At 50.0% G+C, this 15327-nt stretch overlaps 1 protein-coding gene across 5 annotated transcripts in view; it reads left to right on the top strand.

Moving 5' to 3' along the window:
• The window catches only part of phldb2b (pleckstrin homology-like domain, family B, member 2b), a 185953-nt gene that overhangs the window by 75403 nt on the left and 95223 nt on the right, over positions 1-15327 (top strand). For all 5 annotated transcript variants that reach the window (XM_052013321.1, XM_052013323.1, XM_052013324.1 and 2 more), the window contains 3 exons: positions 616-735; positions 2591-3756; positions 13508-14002. In XM_052013321.1, the coding sequence (XP_051869281.1) occupies positions 616-735; positions 2591-3756; positions 13508-14002 (1781 nt within the window). The remainder of the gene's footprint in view (positions 1-615; positions 736-2590; positions 3757-13507; positions 14003-15327) is intronic.

Genomic DNA, 15327 nt, shown 5'->3' with positions numbered 1-15327 from the left:
GCCCCTTAAGTGTCTCTATCGTAGGTGCCTCCACCATCACTCCTCCAGACACCCACTGCTCAATGTGTTTAACAAAAAACTTGCTCTGAACAACTCCTTTGAACTTATCTCCTCTCACCTTAAACGCATGCTTCTAGTACTAGACATTTCGACCCTGGGCAAAAGATACCGGCTGTCTGTCTATGCCTCTCATAATTTCTATCAGGTCACCCCTCAGCCTCCACCTCTTCAGAGAAAACAACCCTAGTTTGTCCAGCCTCTCCTTATAGCACATGCCCTCCAATCCAGTCAGCGTCCTGGTAAAACTCTTCTGCATCCTCTCCAAAGCCTCCTCATCCTACAATGGAGCAAACAGAATTGAGTGCTATGCTCCAGATGCGGCCTAACCAGTTTTATAAAGCTACAATATAACTTCATAACTCTTGAACTCAGTGCCTCGACTAATAAAGGAAAGCATACCGTATGCCTTCTTTACCACCTTATCGATGTGTGCGGCCACCTTCAGGCTTGTGATTGGTGGGAATTAATCCCTGGGTTTATCGGGGACCAATCAGAAGTCCGTCTCCTAGAAGTGACAACTGATAAGTTTTCTTCTTGCGATGACTTTACCCACAGGCTGCATTCTGTGCTTGGGCCAGTCCAACTACTTTCGCTTCAACCATCCCGTGGAAGCGAAGCGGATAAAGGACATGAAGCCTGACAGCGAGACCATCTCCGCACCTGGTAATGTCCCAGGTAAGTGAGGACTCAGGACGGTGGGGGTGAGCCGGTGGTGACTGGCGGAGATCAAACAGCCTGCTTATCCCATTAGTGGTCACAATCTCCTCTTGTCCTGACTCTGCAGTAGTCCAGCTGGACCCTCCTTTGCTTCCTCTCTCCTCCTCCTGCATCTTAGGAGGTATTCCAGAGGCCGACTCTCGTGGTTGGTGCCTTGTGATCCTGATCGTGAGCAGAGTGGTGTTTCTGAAGCCTCCCTCGCTGGAACACTCCCTCTCCTCCCCAGCTGTGGTGGGCTTTGAGCATACCCATGTTGCAAATGCCCCACAGCAACTCATCCAATGTTTAGAACCAGCTTAGTGGTGAACAAACCTTTGGACTTGTGGCACTGCAGAAATACAGGAGGACCCAGCAATGGGGGAAGGTGCACAGCAAATTTAATTAGTGGAGAACAATGAACAATGTTGGTCCAGTATCAGACATATAATCTGAAAGTCCAGAGTTCAAGTGATGTTTTATTGGGCAGCACAGTGGTGCAGCTAGTAGAGCCACTGCCTCACAGCGTCAGTCACCCAGGTTCAATCCAGACCCTGGGTGCTGTCTGTGTGGAGGTTGCATGTTCTCCCTGTGACCATATGGGTTTCCCCCAGCTGCTCCGGTTTCCTCCCACATCCCAAAGACATGTAGGTCAGTGGGTTAATTAGTACTGTAAATTGTCCCTAATGTGTAGGTGAGGGGTAAAATCTGGGGGCAGTTGATGGGAATGCGAGGAGAATGAGTTGTAGGAGTACAGGACAGTAAGGAATGGGCCTCATGGGATGGATCCCTTGGGAGCTATTGTGGATCCAATGGGCTGAACAATATCTCCCTGTGTGGTTATCAGTGTATGAGGGGCTGTGAATGCTGTTCTTATTCCTGGAGTGAATGGTCTGAGGTACCGTGGGAAGCCTGCTGGGAACCCTCTCCCGGTGGGAATGCTCTCCTGATGGGAGCACTCTCCCCATGGGAACGCTCTCCAGTGGTAATTTTCCCAGGGAGGACAGTGGGAACCCTGGCCTGATGGAACCCTCTTCCAGTGGGAACACTCCACCAGTGGGAGCCCTCTCCCAACAAAAATGTTCTCCCAATGGGAATGCTTCATCGATGGGAACCCTCTCCCATGGGAAGTCTCTCATGGTGGGAATGTTCTCCCAAAGGGAGAGCTCTGCCACCCCAGGCTCCGTTGGCGCATTGGGGGGGAAGGTGATGAGTTTCCCACTCACTTGACAAGCCGCAAGACACTTAGAATCAGATTTATTATCACCCACTTAGATGACTTGAAATATGTTTTGCGGCAGCAGTACAGTACAAAGACAAAATTACTATAAGTTACAAATAAAATAGTGCAAAAAAAAAAGGAATAACGAGGTAGTGTTCATGGCCTGTTCAGAAATCTGATGCCAGAGGGGGTGAAGCAGTTTCTATATCGTTGAGTGTGGGTCTTCAGGCTCCTGTACCTTCTCACTGATGGTAGTAACGAGAAGAGGACATGTCCTGGATGGTGAGGGTCCTTAGTGATGGATGCTGCCTTCTTGAGGCACCGCCTCCTGAAGCTGTCATTGATGGTGGGGAGGGTTGTACCCGTGATGGAGCTGGCTGAGTCTATAATCCTCTGCAGCCTCTTGCGATCCTGTGCATTGGAGGCTCCATACCAGGCTGTGATGCAACTGGTCAGAATGCTCTCCACCATACATCTATAGAAATTTGTAAGAGTGCTTGGTGACGTACCGAATCTCCTCAAACTCCTAATGAGGTAGAGCTCTTCGTGGGGTGGGTGGGCGGGTGATTTCTGGGCATAAGGGAACCACCCCTGACCTCTCGCTCTCTCTGGCAGGTCTCCCTAACAGCCGGACCTTGGCACACGTCCCAGCCCCGCGAGCACCGAGCAGCCACAGCCTCCCAGACATCGAGGCCCTTCTCACGGCGACCAGGCCCACAAAGACTGCCCGACATGGCCTGGGACCCGAGGGGCAGGGTCCCCCTCCTGCCGACGGACAGCCCTCCCCCAGCTCCTGGCTAGCCTCCCCTCGCAGCCCCTCCCCTCAGCTGCCAATCGGCAGGCAGCCCGGTGCCAGCTCTCAGCAGCCCTTCCTCGCCGGCTCGCCCGTCCTGCTGACCCCCCCACGGAGCCCCCCCTCCGATGGCCCTTGGGGGAGGAGGCTGGAGCAGTGGGGGCCACCCAGGAGCCAGGGGCTCTCCTACGGGAACCCCCTGGCAGAGAGCCGCCCCCGACTGGCTAGCTGGGACGACGGCAGGTGGCCAGAAAGGGCGTGTTTGAGCTCAGGACCGCCCCGCCCAGGGTCAGGCTGGGGGAAAGAGTCGGCTAGCATGCCCTCCAGCCCCAGAATGCCCCGCAGGCTGCCCCTGGCACCCGCCCCCGCCGAATACTGGTACACGGGGCAGGAGAGGGTGTCCCTCAGCGACGGAGTCTCCGGGGCGGCTCCCCGAGCCAGGGTGGGGGCCGGGGGTTGCCTGCGGCAGATGGGGGTCCACAGCCGCTCGCTGCCCAAGCTGCACCGAGCGGGCGAGACCCAGCTGGTCCCCTTCACCTCCATCCCATCCGCTGACCACCCCGAGGGCCTCCCAGAGCCCAGCCCCAGGTACTTCCCGCTGCCTGTCCAGGGATTCCGCCAGCTCCGGCCCTGGCCCCACCCGTGCCCTGAGGCTGAAGGGAACAGCCCGAGGAACAGCCACAGGATGGCCCTGGCCCTGGCCCTGACCCCGCCCGGACGGGACAGCCCCCTCGGCCGGAGCGGCCTCCAGAACGGGTGCCCCCTCCCGGGGTCGGAGCCCACTGCCTGGGCTCGGAGCGTTCCCGGCAGCCCGCTGCACTTCCATGGCCGCGACGGCGGGAGGCCGCTGGCCCACCGCTCTGCCTCACCCGCCTTCCGACAGCGCGCCAACAGTATTAGCTCCCTCGGGGACAACGAGGAGGACCTGATGGATTACCACCAGCGGCAGAAGGATGAGAGGCTGCGCGAGCAGGAGATGGAGCGTCTGGTGAGTGAAGGGAGGCTGCCGGTTTGTGGGGGCCACCGTGCCTTGGTGTCCAGCTGAACCCCACACCTCTGGGCAGCACAGCTAGGGACGCTGCCCCAGAGACCCAGGTTTGATCCCCGACCTCGGGCACTGTCTGTGTGGAGTTTGCACGTTCTCTCTGTGTCCGGGTGGGTTTTCCCCGGGCGCTCTGGTTTCCATAGAACCATAGAACAGTACAGCACAATACAGGCCCTTTGGCCCACAATGTTGTGCCGACCTTTAAACCTTGCCTCAGACTATCTAACCCCTTCCTCCCACATATCCCTCTATTTTAAATTCCTCCATATGCTTATCTAGCAATCTCTTGAATTTGACCAATGTATCTGCCTCCACCACCACCGCAGGCAGCGCATTCCATGCCCCAGTCACTCTCTGGGTAAAATATCTTGCTCTGATATCTCCCTTGAACTTCCCACCCATTACTTTAAAGCCATGTCCTCTTCTATTGAGCATTGGTGCCCTGGGAAAGAGGCGCTGGCTGTCCACTCTATCTATTCTTCTTAATATTTTGTATACCTCTATCATGTCTCCTCTCATCCTCCTCCTCTCCAATGAGTAAAGCCCTAGCTCCCTTAGTCTCTCCTCATAATGCATACTCTCCAAACCAGGCAGCATCCTGGTAAATCTCCTCTGTACCCTCTCCAACGCTTCCACATCCTTCCTACAATGAGGCGACCAGAACTGGACACAGTGCTAACCAGAGTTTTGTAGAGCTGCATCCCACATGGCGTGCGGATTGGTGGGTTAATTGGCCGCTGGTGTGAAGCTGAGAGGGAAGTTGATAGGAATGTGAAAGAGGATGGGCTACAGGCCGTCCCCAGGTTATGAATGTCTGACTTATGGACATCAGTATATACAGACCAGCTCCCTTAATGCTCGTAAATTCAAAAGTCCGATGTACATACATCAGTTCCTACCAACGGCAGAACTAGTCTCCTCTCCTTCTCCACTTTAAGTAATTGTTCTTTATTATCAATCCCATGTGCTTTTGATGCCATTCGTTACAATACAGTGGAGGCATGGTTACCATACCAAGTGATTTTTGTTTTGGTATTTTCTGACTTATGGTCGTAATCGGCTTATGTAACAATGGAACCCATTTGTTACTGGGGATGGTCTGTAAAGGGAAATAAGTGGAAAATAACAATGACAGAAAATAGACATCTAGGGCTTCCACTCATCCACCCTTACTGTGTGAGGGAACTCGAAGAGATTGAGGCAGCTCGGGGAAGGTGGGTGTGAGGCAGCTCGGGAAGAGAAGAGTAGGGAGTGGAGGTAAGAGGGACAGAGTATTTAGATTATTTTTTCCAGCTTTAATGTATCTAGAAAGATAAAATATAAAACACTCTGTTCATTGCAAATGCTCTGATGTGTATTTTCTGTTTCTCGCTTTTCCCATCTCTCTTTCTCCCCCACTCTTCCCCTTTCATTCCCCCAACACTTACCCCCCTCTCTCCCTCCCCCCTCTCTCCCCTGCCCTAGGTTACCTCAGCCTCTTCCATTTCCCAGCTGCTCTCTCAGCCTTCCTCTGCTCTCTCTGTGGTGTAGATTCTGGGACAGGTGAAAGTTTGGAAGGATGTGTGTCTGGGGACACTGAGACTGCTGCTTCTGGATTGGTGCCAGGAATATCATTACCACCCGATTGTTTTTGAGTGGAGTGCCTAAAGCGAACTAAACCCAACTCCTCCTGCCTGCTGAATGACTCTCCATCATCTGTATGCCTGCGTTTCCTCCTCTCTCTGTCTGGCTCTCCAATCCTTGCCTCTCAGGCTCCCTCTGCCTGAAACTGCCTAACTTTCCCCGACTGACTGGTTTCTTTGCAATCTCTCAGATGTAAAAACAGAACCTGGGAATTACTTTTTCTGGGAACAGTCAATCCCATGTTCAAAAGAAGTCTTGTGTTTTATTTTGCTTTGGATCACTGAGACGTGACATTGTCCAAAAATGTTGGATCTGGAGAGTCACAGGTGGTCTGTGTGATAGTGTCTGTGCAAGTTCAGAGTGGAAACAGTGGGCATGAATCCAGGTGTTAAGTCACACAATGGACATAGTGATAGCTCTGAGACTAACATGAACAGACATGTTGCTGAAGTATGTGGTTCAATTAAGGTGGTTGTATACAGAGAATTGTTGAATTGTTGTGAATCGAGCAGGGGAATTATCTCCAGTGTGGGGGTTAGCACCCCTCACATCACAATAAACATTAAGCTGCAGCAACACACAAAATGCCTGATCACTGAGTTCCTCCAGCATTGTGTGTTGCTCCAGATTTCCTGCATCTGCAGTCTCTTATGCAAACGTTATGCTGCTGTCTTTTGAAATTTTCTCTGAAGAAATTATCCACCATGTTTGCTGCTTGCCCTCATGACTACATTTCTGAAATATTCCATCAGTTTTAAATCCTCTGGGGAATCATTAACGGTGATATTTAATGCGATTCCCACTACCGCTTGTTTTAGTATGCAGCCTTCTAACTGTTCACTTGCCTACTAATTGCTTGAGATTTAACTGTTGTTGGGAGCAGGGAATCTCCTGGGAGAGTGAGCAGCCGGCTCACAGGCTCCACGGATTGGATCCCACTGTTACGCAGTGTGAGCTCTGGGCTGATCAATGTGGGTCACACAGTGTGGGGCTGGCCAGCAGAAAACCCTCAGCCACCCTCAGCAGCCAGCCAAACCCAGTACATTTCTGACATTCTCAAACATTCAAACATGATTAAAGTTAAACACACCATTAAACATAATTTTTATAGAATTATATTTAAAAGAATTAAATCACAAAATGCCCAAAACCAGTAAATCAGGGTTAAATAACACAGGGCAGGGGAAGGGGACACAGGATGGGTGGGGGGATACACAGATGGGAGGAGGTTACACAGGACGGGGAAGAGTACACTGATGGGGAAGGGTACACGGGATGGGGGGGAGGGTATACTGATGGGGAAGGGTACACAGGACGGGGGGGAAGGGTACATGGGACGGGGGAAGGGTACACGGGATGGGGGGAGGGTACACTGATGGGGAAGGGTACACTGATGGGGAAGGGTACACGGGATGGGGGGAGGGTACACTGATGGGGAAGGGTACACAGGATGGGGGGGAGGGTACATGGGACGGGGGAAGGGTACACGGGATGGGGGGAGGGTACACTGATGGGGAAGGGTACACTGAGGGGGAAGGGTACACAGGATTGGGGGGGAGGGTACTTGGGACGGGGGAAGGGTACACTGATGGGGAAGGGTACACGGGATGTGGGGAGGGTACACTGAGGATGGACAGGGACAGATCCTGTTGTGGATCTGGGACCGCTTGGCAGGGAGTAGGGGTCGACCTGTACAACTGGGGATGAAAGAAGCTGTGTCTGCAGGTGATGGAGGCATGAATGTGTGCAGGACATGGACTGTCTGGCTGCTGTAGTTGTTCTGGCTATTATGGGGGGTGCGGGTGTGAGGTTGGAGGTTTCACTGAGAGCACAGAACCTGTGGGATGGAGGTGGGGACTGAGGTTCTGTTCCAGAGGGGCGTGGTAGTAATTGGTTTGAATGGAACCACAAAATAACATCATTCTGTTTATCTCTAACTTGTGGTAAAATATCTCCAGGCACTTCTTGGGGTAACAGAAGCTTGTACAACAGACAATCTGCTGGAGAAACCCAGTAGGTCGAGGGCATCTGTGGGGGGGAGAGGAATTGTCGACGTTTTGGGTCAAGACCCCGCATCAGGAGCTTGTACTTTACGGCACAGTGGTGCAATGTGTACCATCTATAAGATTCACTGAAGCCTCTCTCCTGGACCACTCCAACCCCACCACCTCTACCACCATGGACAAGGCAGCGCGCACAGGGCAGCACCACCACCTGCAGGTTCCCCTCCAAGTCATGCCTCATCCCGACTTGGAAATGCAGAAGGCAGAGTGTGGATCTGCAGCTCACCCCACTCAACCCCTTCCACTGCTGCACCATCTGTCTCCCAGCCAGTGTGATGGCTGGTTCTATGTAGTTCGCCTCTGCTATCAGCATCCATCAGTTGGCACATTTAAGAGGTGCAGCTAACACACCAACTCGAAGCTGCAGCTGTCACACTTTGATGTAGACATGAAGCAAAAGAGTCACAGAGTCGTACAGCAACAAACAATCTACTGGAGGAACCCAGCAGGTCGAGCAGCATCAGGATGGTGCAGGGTTTGATGTCGGTCCTGGTGCGGGGTTTTGACTTGAAATGTCGACTGTCCATTTCCCTCCACGGATGCTGCCTAATCCATCGAGTTCCACCAGCAGTTTGTTTTTTTTTTGCTTAATAAGTACGCCTGGATTTCTTGCACTATTGATGGCTTATGTACTCATAGAGTCAAACAGCATGGAAACAGGCCCTTTGGCACAACTGGTCCATGCCAACCAAGATGCCCATCTAAGCTAGTCCCATTTGCTTGCATTTGGGCCATATCCCTCTAAACCTTTCTTATCCATGTCCCTGTCCAAGTGTCTTTTAAATGTTATTAATGTATGTGCCTCAACCACTTCCCCTGGCTGCCGATTCCATATACGGACCACCCTATGGGTAAAAAAAAGTTGCCCCTCAAGTTCCTATTAAATGTCTCCCCTCTCACCTTAAACCTATGCCCTCTATTTCTTGATTCCCCAACCCTGGGAAAAAGACTGTGCATATTCACCCTATCTGTGCCCCTCATGATTTTATACACACTCAAGGAGGACCAAGCACACCCACGATTGACTTCTAAGATGTGCCTGAGATAGAAATGGGAACTACTTTACAGCAAAGCTTGCCAGTAGTACGTCACAGAGTGATGATGTTGGCTGGTCCACCTGAGTGTTGGATGTTTTGGGCTTCACTTCTCTTTCCTCCTGCACTAACCCACCTGAATCTGAGTGGGCAAGGGTCTGACAGATGGAGTACAATGTTGGTAAATGCGAAGTCATCCACTTTGAAAGGAAAAATAGAAGGTCAGATACCTCTCGCTGCCTTGGTGAAGCAGCCAGCATAATCAAAGACCCCACCCACCCGGGTCATTCTCTCTTCCCTCTCCCAGAAGATACAGGAGCCTGAGGGCACATAGCAGCAGGCTCAAGGACAGCTTCTATCCCACTGTGATAAGACTATTGAATGGCATCAACCTTATACGATGAGATGGACTTTTGACCTCACAATCTACCTTGTTGTGACCTTGCACCTTATTGTCTACCTGCAATGCACCTCCCTGTAGCTGTGACACTTTACTCTGTATTCTGTTATTGTTTTTACCCTGTACTACCTCAATGAACTGTGTAATGAATTGATCTGTACAAACGGTATGCAAGATAAGTCTTTCACTGTACCTTGGTACAAGCGACAATAATAAACCAATACCAATATTGAAATGGTGAAAGATTACAGCATGCTGTTGTGCAGAGGGTCTTGGGAGTGCTTGTGTATGAATCGCAAAAGGTTGGTTTGTAGGTGCAACAGGTTATCAAGAAGGCAAATGGAATGTTGGCCTTCATTGCTAGAGGGATTGAGTTTAAGAGCAGGGAGGTTATGCTGCAACTGTACAGGGTACTGGTGAGGCCGCACCTGGAGTACTGCGTGCAGTTCTGGTCTCCTTACTTGAGGAAAGATATACTGGCTTTGGAGGCAGTGCAGAGGAGGTTCACCAGGTTGATTCCAGAGATGAGAGGGTTAGCCTATGAGGAGAGATTGAGTCACCTGGGACTATACTCACTGGAATTCAGAAGAATGAGGGGGGTTCTTAGAGAAACATATAAAATTATGAAAGGGATAGATAAAATAGAGGCAGGAAGGTTGTTTCCACTGGTAGGTGAGACTAGAACTAGGGGACATAGCCTCAAGATTCAGGGGAATAGACTTAGGATGGAGATGAGGAAGAACTGCTTTTCCCCAGAGAGTAGTGAATCTGTGGAATTCTCTGCCCAGGGAAGTATTAGAGGCGACCTCATTAAATATATTTAAGGCACAGTTAGATTTTTGCATATTAGGGGAATTAAGGGTTATGGGGAAAAGGCAGGTAGGTGGATCTGAGTGCACGGACAGATCAGCCATGATTATATTGAATGGTGGAGCAGGCTCGACGGGCCAGATAGCCTACGCCTGCTCCTATTTCTTATGTTCTTATGATCCAAAACCAGGTAGACCATCTCCAGCTGAAACGGGAGCGTGACCCAGTGCCAAGCACTCGGCCTTGCTGGTCTGATGGAGGGAACCACTTCTCAACATAAAACAAAACAAATCCTCTGGCTGCTGACAGATCAGGTTTATAACTCAGCTGAACGGAAGCTCAGAGTCACTGAGCTCTGATTTTAGCACATCCCCTGTCATCAGATCCCAGGGTCGGTCAGTTCTGGATCAGGTTACACTTGGCCAGTTGTTCAGGGGTTGCTTCACTTGGAGTTTCACCGCGAGTCCATTTAAACGAGGGAATGAGGAGGTGACAGGTCTGGCCATTGGCTTCATGTACCTGACAGATTGTTGGATGGAGGGCTGAACTCGAAGCAATTTTATGTGGCCAATCTACCTTAAGGAAAGATTGAAAATCTGGATGAAAAGGAAGAGGGTCAGGCCTACCTGCTGATCAGTATTTTAATTAACTCAAGAGGGGAAACCATCAACATGAGGTTTAATCCACTGGAAGCCCCGTTGTCGGCATCAGAGGTAAGTCTTAGACAGTCCTGTGACCACAAGTCATGAAACAGCAGACTTGATGTTGATGCAGCGTCTTGACCTGAAATGTCGACCATATCTCTTCCTTATCAGATGCTGCCTGACCCACTGAGTTCCTCCAGCAGCTTGTTCTGTTGATGTTTATGTCTGTTAAATAAATTATTCTTTTTACCAGGGCCTTTAACCAACCAATAACCAGTGCAACTGATGAATGTCGGTGGTTCAGAATCCAGCATTAGCTGTTCCCTCCAGTGCACTTCATGGAATTCCCCTTCCTCCACCTCCGTCTGTACTCTGAATTGTCTCACTGTTCCACAGTTCCCTTGCCCTCCTCCCTGGGGACCTTCAGACTGGGGTGTCCTCGCAAAGGTGCTACTCACCCACAAATCCTCTCCAGATTCAGGGTGCTCAGAGGAGGGCTCAAACTTTGTATGGCACCCCTTTTGGTGGGATCTGCCAGCTGATAGGACCCAGAGATAAGGCTCTGTCATCCTTGCCAAGCAGGCAGACAAGTAAATCAGTGTGAAACTACTTGTGAACATTGCACTGAATCAGTGTGACAATACCAGTGTGTTTCCACAGAGAGGGTGGTTTGTGAGTGGAACGAGCTGCCAGAGGAAGTGGTAGAGGTGGGTACAATTACAATGGATAGGAAAAGTTTAGAGGGATATGGACCAAATGCAGACAAATAGGACCAGCTCAGGTTGGCACCTTGGTCGACATGGAAAAGTTGGGCCAAAGGGCCTGTTTCCATGCCGTATAACTCTGTGCCTGTAGTGCAATAAGAGAGAAACAAGATGATGGACAAGTAAGATGATATGGTGGCACAGTGGTGTAGTTAGCAGAGCCTCTATCTTGTGGCACCAGAGACCCAGGTTCAATCCTGGAGTGGGGCAAGAGCTGGGTGAATCCAGGTGAGGGGGGTGGTGATTAATTGGTAATTTATTGTTCCCACCTATCACCTCCCAGCCTCTGTCGCTGTCTCCACTCTTCCCACCCCCACCTGACTCCATCTACGAATCAACCCATCCTCTCCTGGATCCACCTATTGCCTGCCAGCTCTTGCCACACACCTTCCCCTCTTTATACTGGCTATCTCCACTCTGCTCTTTCAGTCCAGATGAAGTTATAGAGCACTGTAGAGTTATACAGCCCTTTGGCCCAACTTGTCTGTGCCAACCAAGGTGCCTACCTGAGCTGGCCCTATTTGTCCGCATTTGGCCCGTATCCCTCTAAACCTTTCCTATCCATGTAACCTGTCCAAAAGTGTTTTAAACCTGAAACGTGTACTGTCCATTTCCTTCCATTGATGCTGCCCAAGCTGTTGAGTTCCTCCAGCAGTTTGTTTATTGCATTCTCTGAGACTGCCTTCCCCTTTTCAGATCCTGGGTAAAGCATACACTAGCTGACTCAAAGAGCTAAGTAACTTTCATCTAAAGTTTCTGTTTTCATCGCCTTGTGTCTGGGACAGAAGTCTCTTGTGCAAGCTCCACGCAGACAGCACCCGGGCTCAGGGTTGAACCCAGGTCTCCCTGGTGCTGCGAGATAGCAGCTCCGCCAGTTGCACCACTCTGCCACCCTTCTTGCTTGTCCATCACCCTGTTTCTCTCTGATTGGACTGCAGTCATAGAGTTATACAGCACAGTAACAGGCCCTTTGGCTCAACTCTAAACCTTTCCTATCCATGTACCAGTCTTTAAACACTTGCCTTCACCACTTCCTCTGGTAGCTCGTTCCATAAACCTACCACCCTCTGTGTGGAAAAACTTGCCCCTCATGTCCCCTTTAAATCTCTCCCCTCTCACCTTCTACCTGTGCCCTCTAGTTTTAGACTCCCCTACCCTGGGAATAGACTGTGTGCATTCACCTTATCCATGTCCCTCGTGATTTTATAAACCTCTATAACATCACCCCTCAGCCTCCTTTGCTCCAGTGAAAATAGTCCCAGCCTATCCAGGCCCTCCTCCTAACTCAAACCCTTCAGTCTCAGCACCAGAGGGCTTGAATTCAACAATATTTTGTTGGCCGCTGATTTATTTCTTTAATTAATAATTGTTCTAGAGATATTAGCAGTGGTGCAAAAACTGCATCTGCTGACCTACTGAGTGGTTTGCTCAAACAATTCAAAAGACATTGTGTGGGTTTGAAGTCAATATGCAGCTCTAACCAGGTAAAGGTGGCAGACTTTTTTGGATAGAATTCCAAACACTTAGCACCCTCTGGATGAAGTAATTTCTCCTCATCTCTGTCCTGACTGGCAGACCCATTATTTTGAGACTCCATCTACAATTCCCGCTGCCTCAGGAAAGCAACCAACATAATTGAGGACCCCTCCCATCCCCGTCATTCTCTCTTCTCCCCTCTCCCATCAGGCAGAAGATACAAAAGCCTGAGAACGTGTACCACCAGACTAGAGGACAGCTTCTATCCCACTGTTATTAGACTCTTCAACAGATCTCTCATATGCTGAAAAACGAACTCTTGATCTCTTGATCTACCTCGTTGTGTCCCTTGCGCTCTATTTTGTCTACCTGCACTGTACTTTCTCTGTAACTCTATATTTTGCACTCTGGTTTTCTTTTTACTAGCTCAATGTACTTGTGTGTGGCATGATCTGCCTGGATAGCATGCAAACAGAAGCTTTTCACTGTATCTCGGTACATGTGACAGTAATAAACCAATTACCAATAATAAACCAGTACCAATAGAGGGCACAGGTTTAAGGTGAGAGGGAAAGATTTAAAGGGGACCTGAGGGGTAACTTTTTCACACACAGGGTGGTGGGTATATGGAACGAGCTGCCAGAGGAAGTGGTAGCTCATTCCATAACAACATTTAAAAGACACGAACAGGTACATAGGAAAGGTTTAGAGGGAAATGGGTGAAATATGAGCAAATGGGACTAGCTGAGGAAGGCACCTTAGTCGGTATGGACGAGATGGGCTGAAGGGGCTGTTTCGGTGCTGTGTAACCCTATGAAAAGGCCAAGTTCCTGTCAATCCAGTGAAGCATCTCACTGACCTTCACCTTCTTGCTTTGCAGGAACGGCAGCGCTTAGAAACGATCCTGAACCTTTGCTCGGAGTACAACAAGACGGACGGTGGCACAACTGGGGCCGCGGTGAGCAGCATTGAGAAGATTGGGGAAGAGCTGCACAAACTCTCGCTGTCCCAGAGCAGAGGGTGCTCGCCACACCTGGAGTCCAACGGCCGCAGTGGCAGTGAGAGCGATCCCAGGGCGATGGCGAGAGCCTCACCCTGCACCTCCTCCGTGTTCGACTTCAGTCCGTCCGGCAGAAGGTCAAGGAGGAATTCTGGTTGCATGGACCCAAGCGGATGTGTGGAACTAAACCGCACACAGGTGGGGCGACCTCTGCACCCATCATCTTCCAGTGCAGCTGAAACTCCCCCCAAGTATCCAACTGTTTCCACTTCGTCCTACTCTCCGAAGCCGCCACACCGGCAGAATGATCTGGCAGAGAGGTTGTGTCTGTTTGGTGATGTTGGGGAAGGAGGTCCCATGGATACGGGTAACATGGTGAGTTTTTCCCCTTCAGAGCTGAGCGATTCAGCACTGTTTACACAGTATGGAGTAGAGAGGCTAGCATTAGAGGCAGCCTCAGCTACATCCCTAGCATGCATGAGGGGTCACCTTAGAATAAGAGGGGCGACGTTAGTCTTCGCTTGTCAGGGATTCATAGTGCAACACAGTGTGGAAACAGGCCCTTCAGCCCAACTCGTCCATGCCGACCAACATGCCCATCTAAGCCAGTTCCAGGGGCCTGCATTTGGCCCATGTCCCTCTAAACCTTCCCTATCCATGTACCTGTCCAAGTGTCTTTTAAATGTTGTTATTGAACCCACCTCTACTACTTTCTCTGGCAGCTCATTCGATATACACACCACCCCCTGGGTGAAGAAGTTGCCCCTCATGTTCCTTTTAAATCTTTCCCCCTCTCAACTTAAACCTATGCCCTCTTGTTTTTGATTCTCTTTCCCTGGGAAAAAACTGCATACATTCACCCTATCTATGCCTCTTGATTTTATACATTTCTATAAGGTCACCCCTCCAAGAAATAAAGTCCTAGCCTGCCCAACCTCCCCCTATACCTCAGGCCCTCGAGTCCTGGCAACATTCTCGTAACTCTTTTCGGCTCAATAATATCCTATAACAGGGCGACCAAAACTATGCACAATACTCCAGGTGTAGCCTCACCAAAGTCTTCTAAAACTGCAACATAACATCTCAACTTCTATAATCAATGCCCTGACTGATGAAGGATAACGTGCCAAAATGCCTTCTTCACCACCCTGTATACTTGTGACGCCACTTTCAGGGAACTATATACTCGTACTCCCAGATCCTTCTGTTCTGCAGCACTCCCCAGGGCCCTAACTTTCACTGTGAATGACCTACCCTGGAATGACTTCCCAAAATGCAACACCTCGCACTTATCTGGATTGAAAGCCATTTGCCATTCCTTGGCCCACTTACCCAGCTGATCAAGATCCCCTAGTAATTCTTGATAACTTTCTTCACTGTCTCCAATGCCACTTATTTTAGTGTCATCTGCAAACTTACTAACCATGCCTTGTACATTCTCATCCAAATTGTTTGCTGGGGTATTGGTTTATTATTGTCGCATGTACTGAGATACCATGAAAAACTTTGTTTGTGTGCCATCCAGACAGATCATGCTATACATAAGTACATTGAGGTAGTAAAAAGAAAAACAGAATGTAGAATACAGTGTTACATTTGCAGAGAAAGTGCAGTGCAGGTAGACAAATAAAGTACAAGAGCCATGACGAGGTAGACAGTGAGATCAAGAGTTCATCTTTAGTATATGGGAGGTCCATTCA

The sequence above is a fragment of the Pristis pectinata genome, chromosome 4, assembly GCF_009764475.1.
Source record: "Pristis pectinata isolate sPriPec2 chromosome 4, sPriPec2.1.pri, whole genome shotgun sequence".
NCBI classification, from domain to species: Eukaryota; Metazoa; Chordata; class Chondrichthyes; order Rhinopristiformes; family Pristidae; genus Pristis; species Pristis pectinata.
This window is presented reverse-complemented; position numbering and strand designations above follow the sequence as displayed.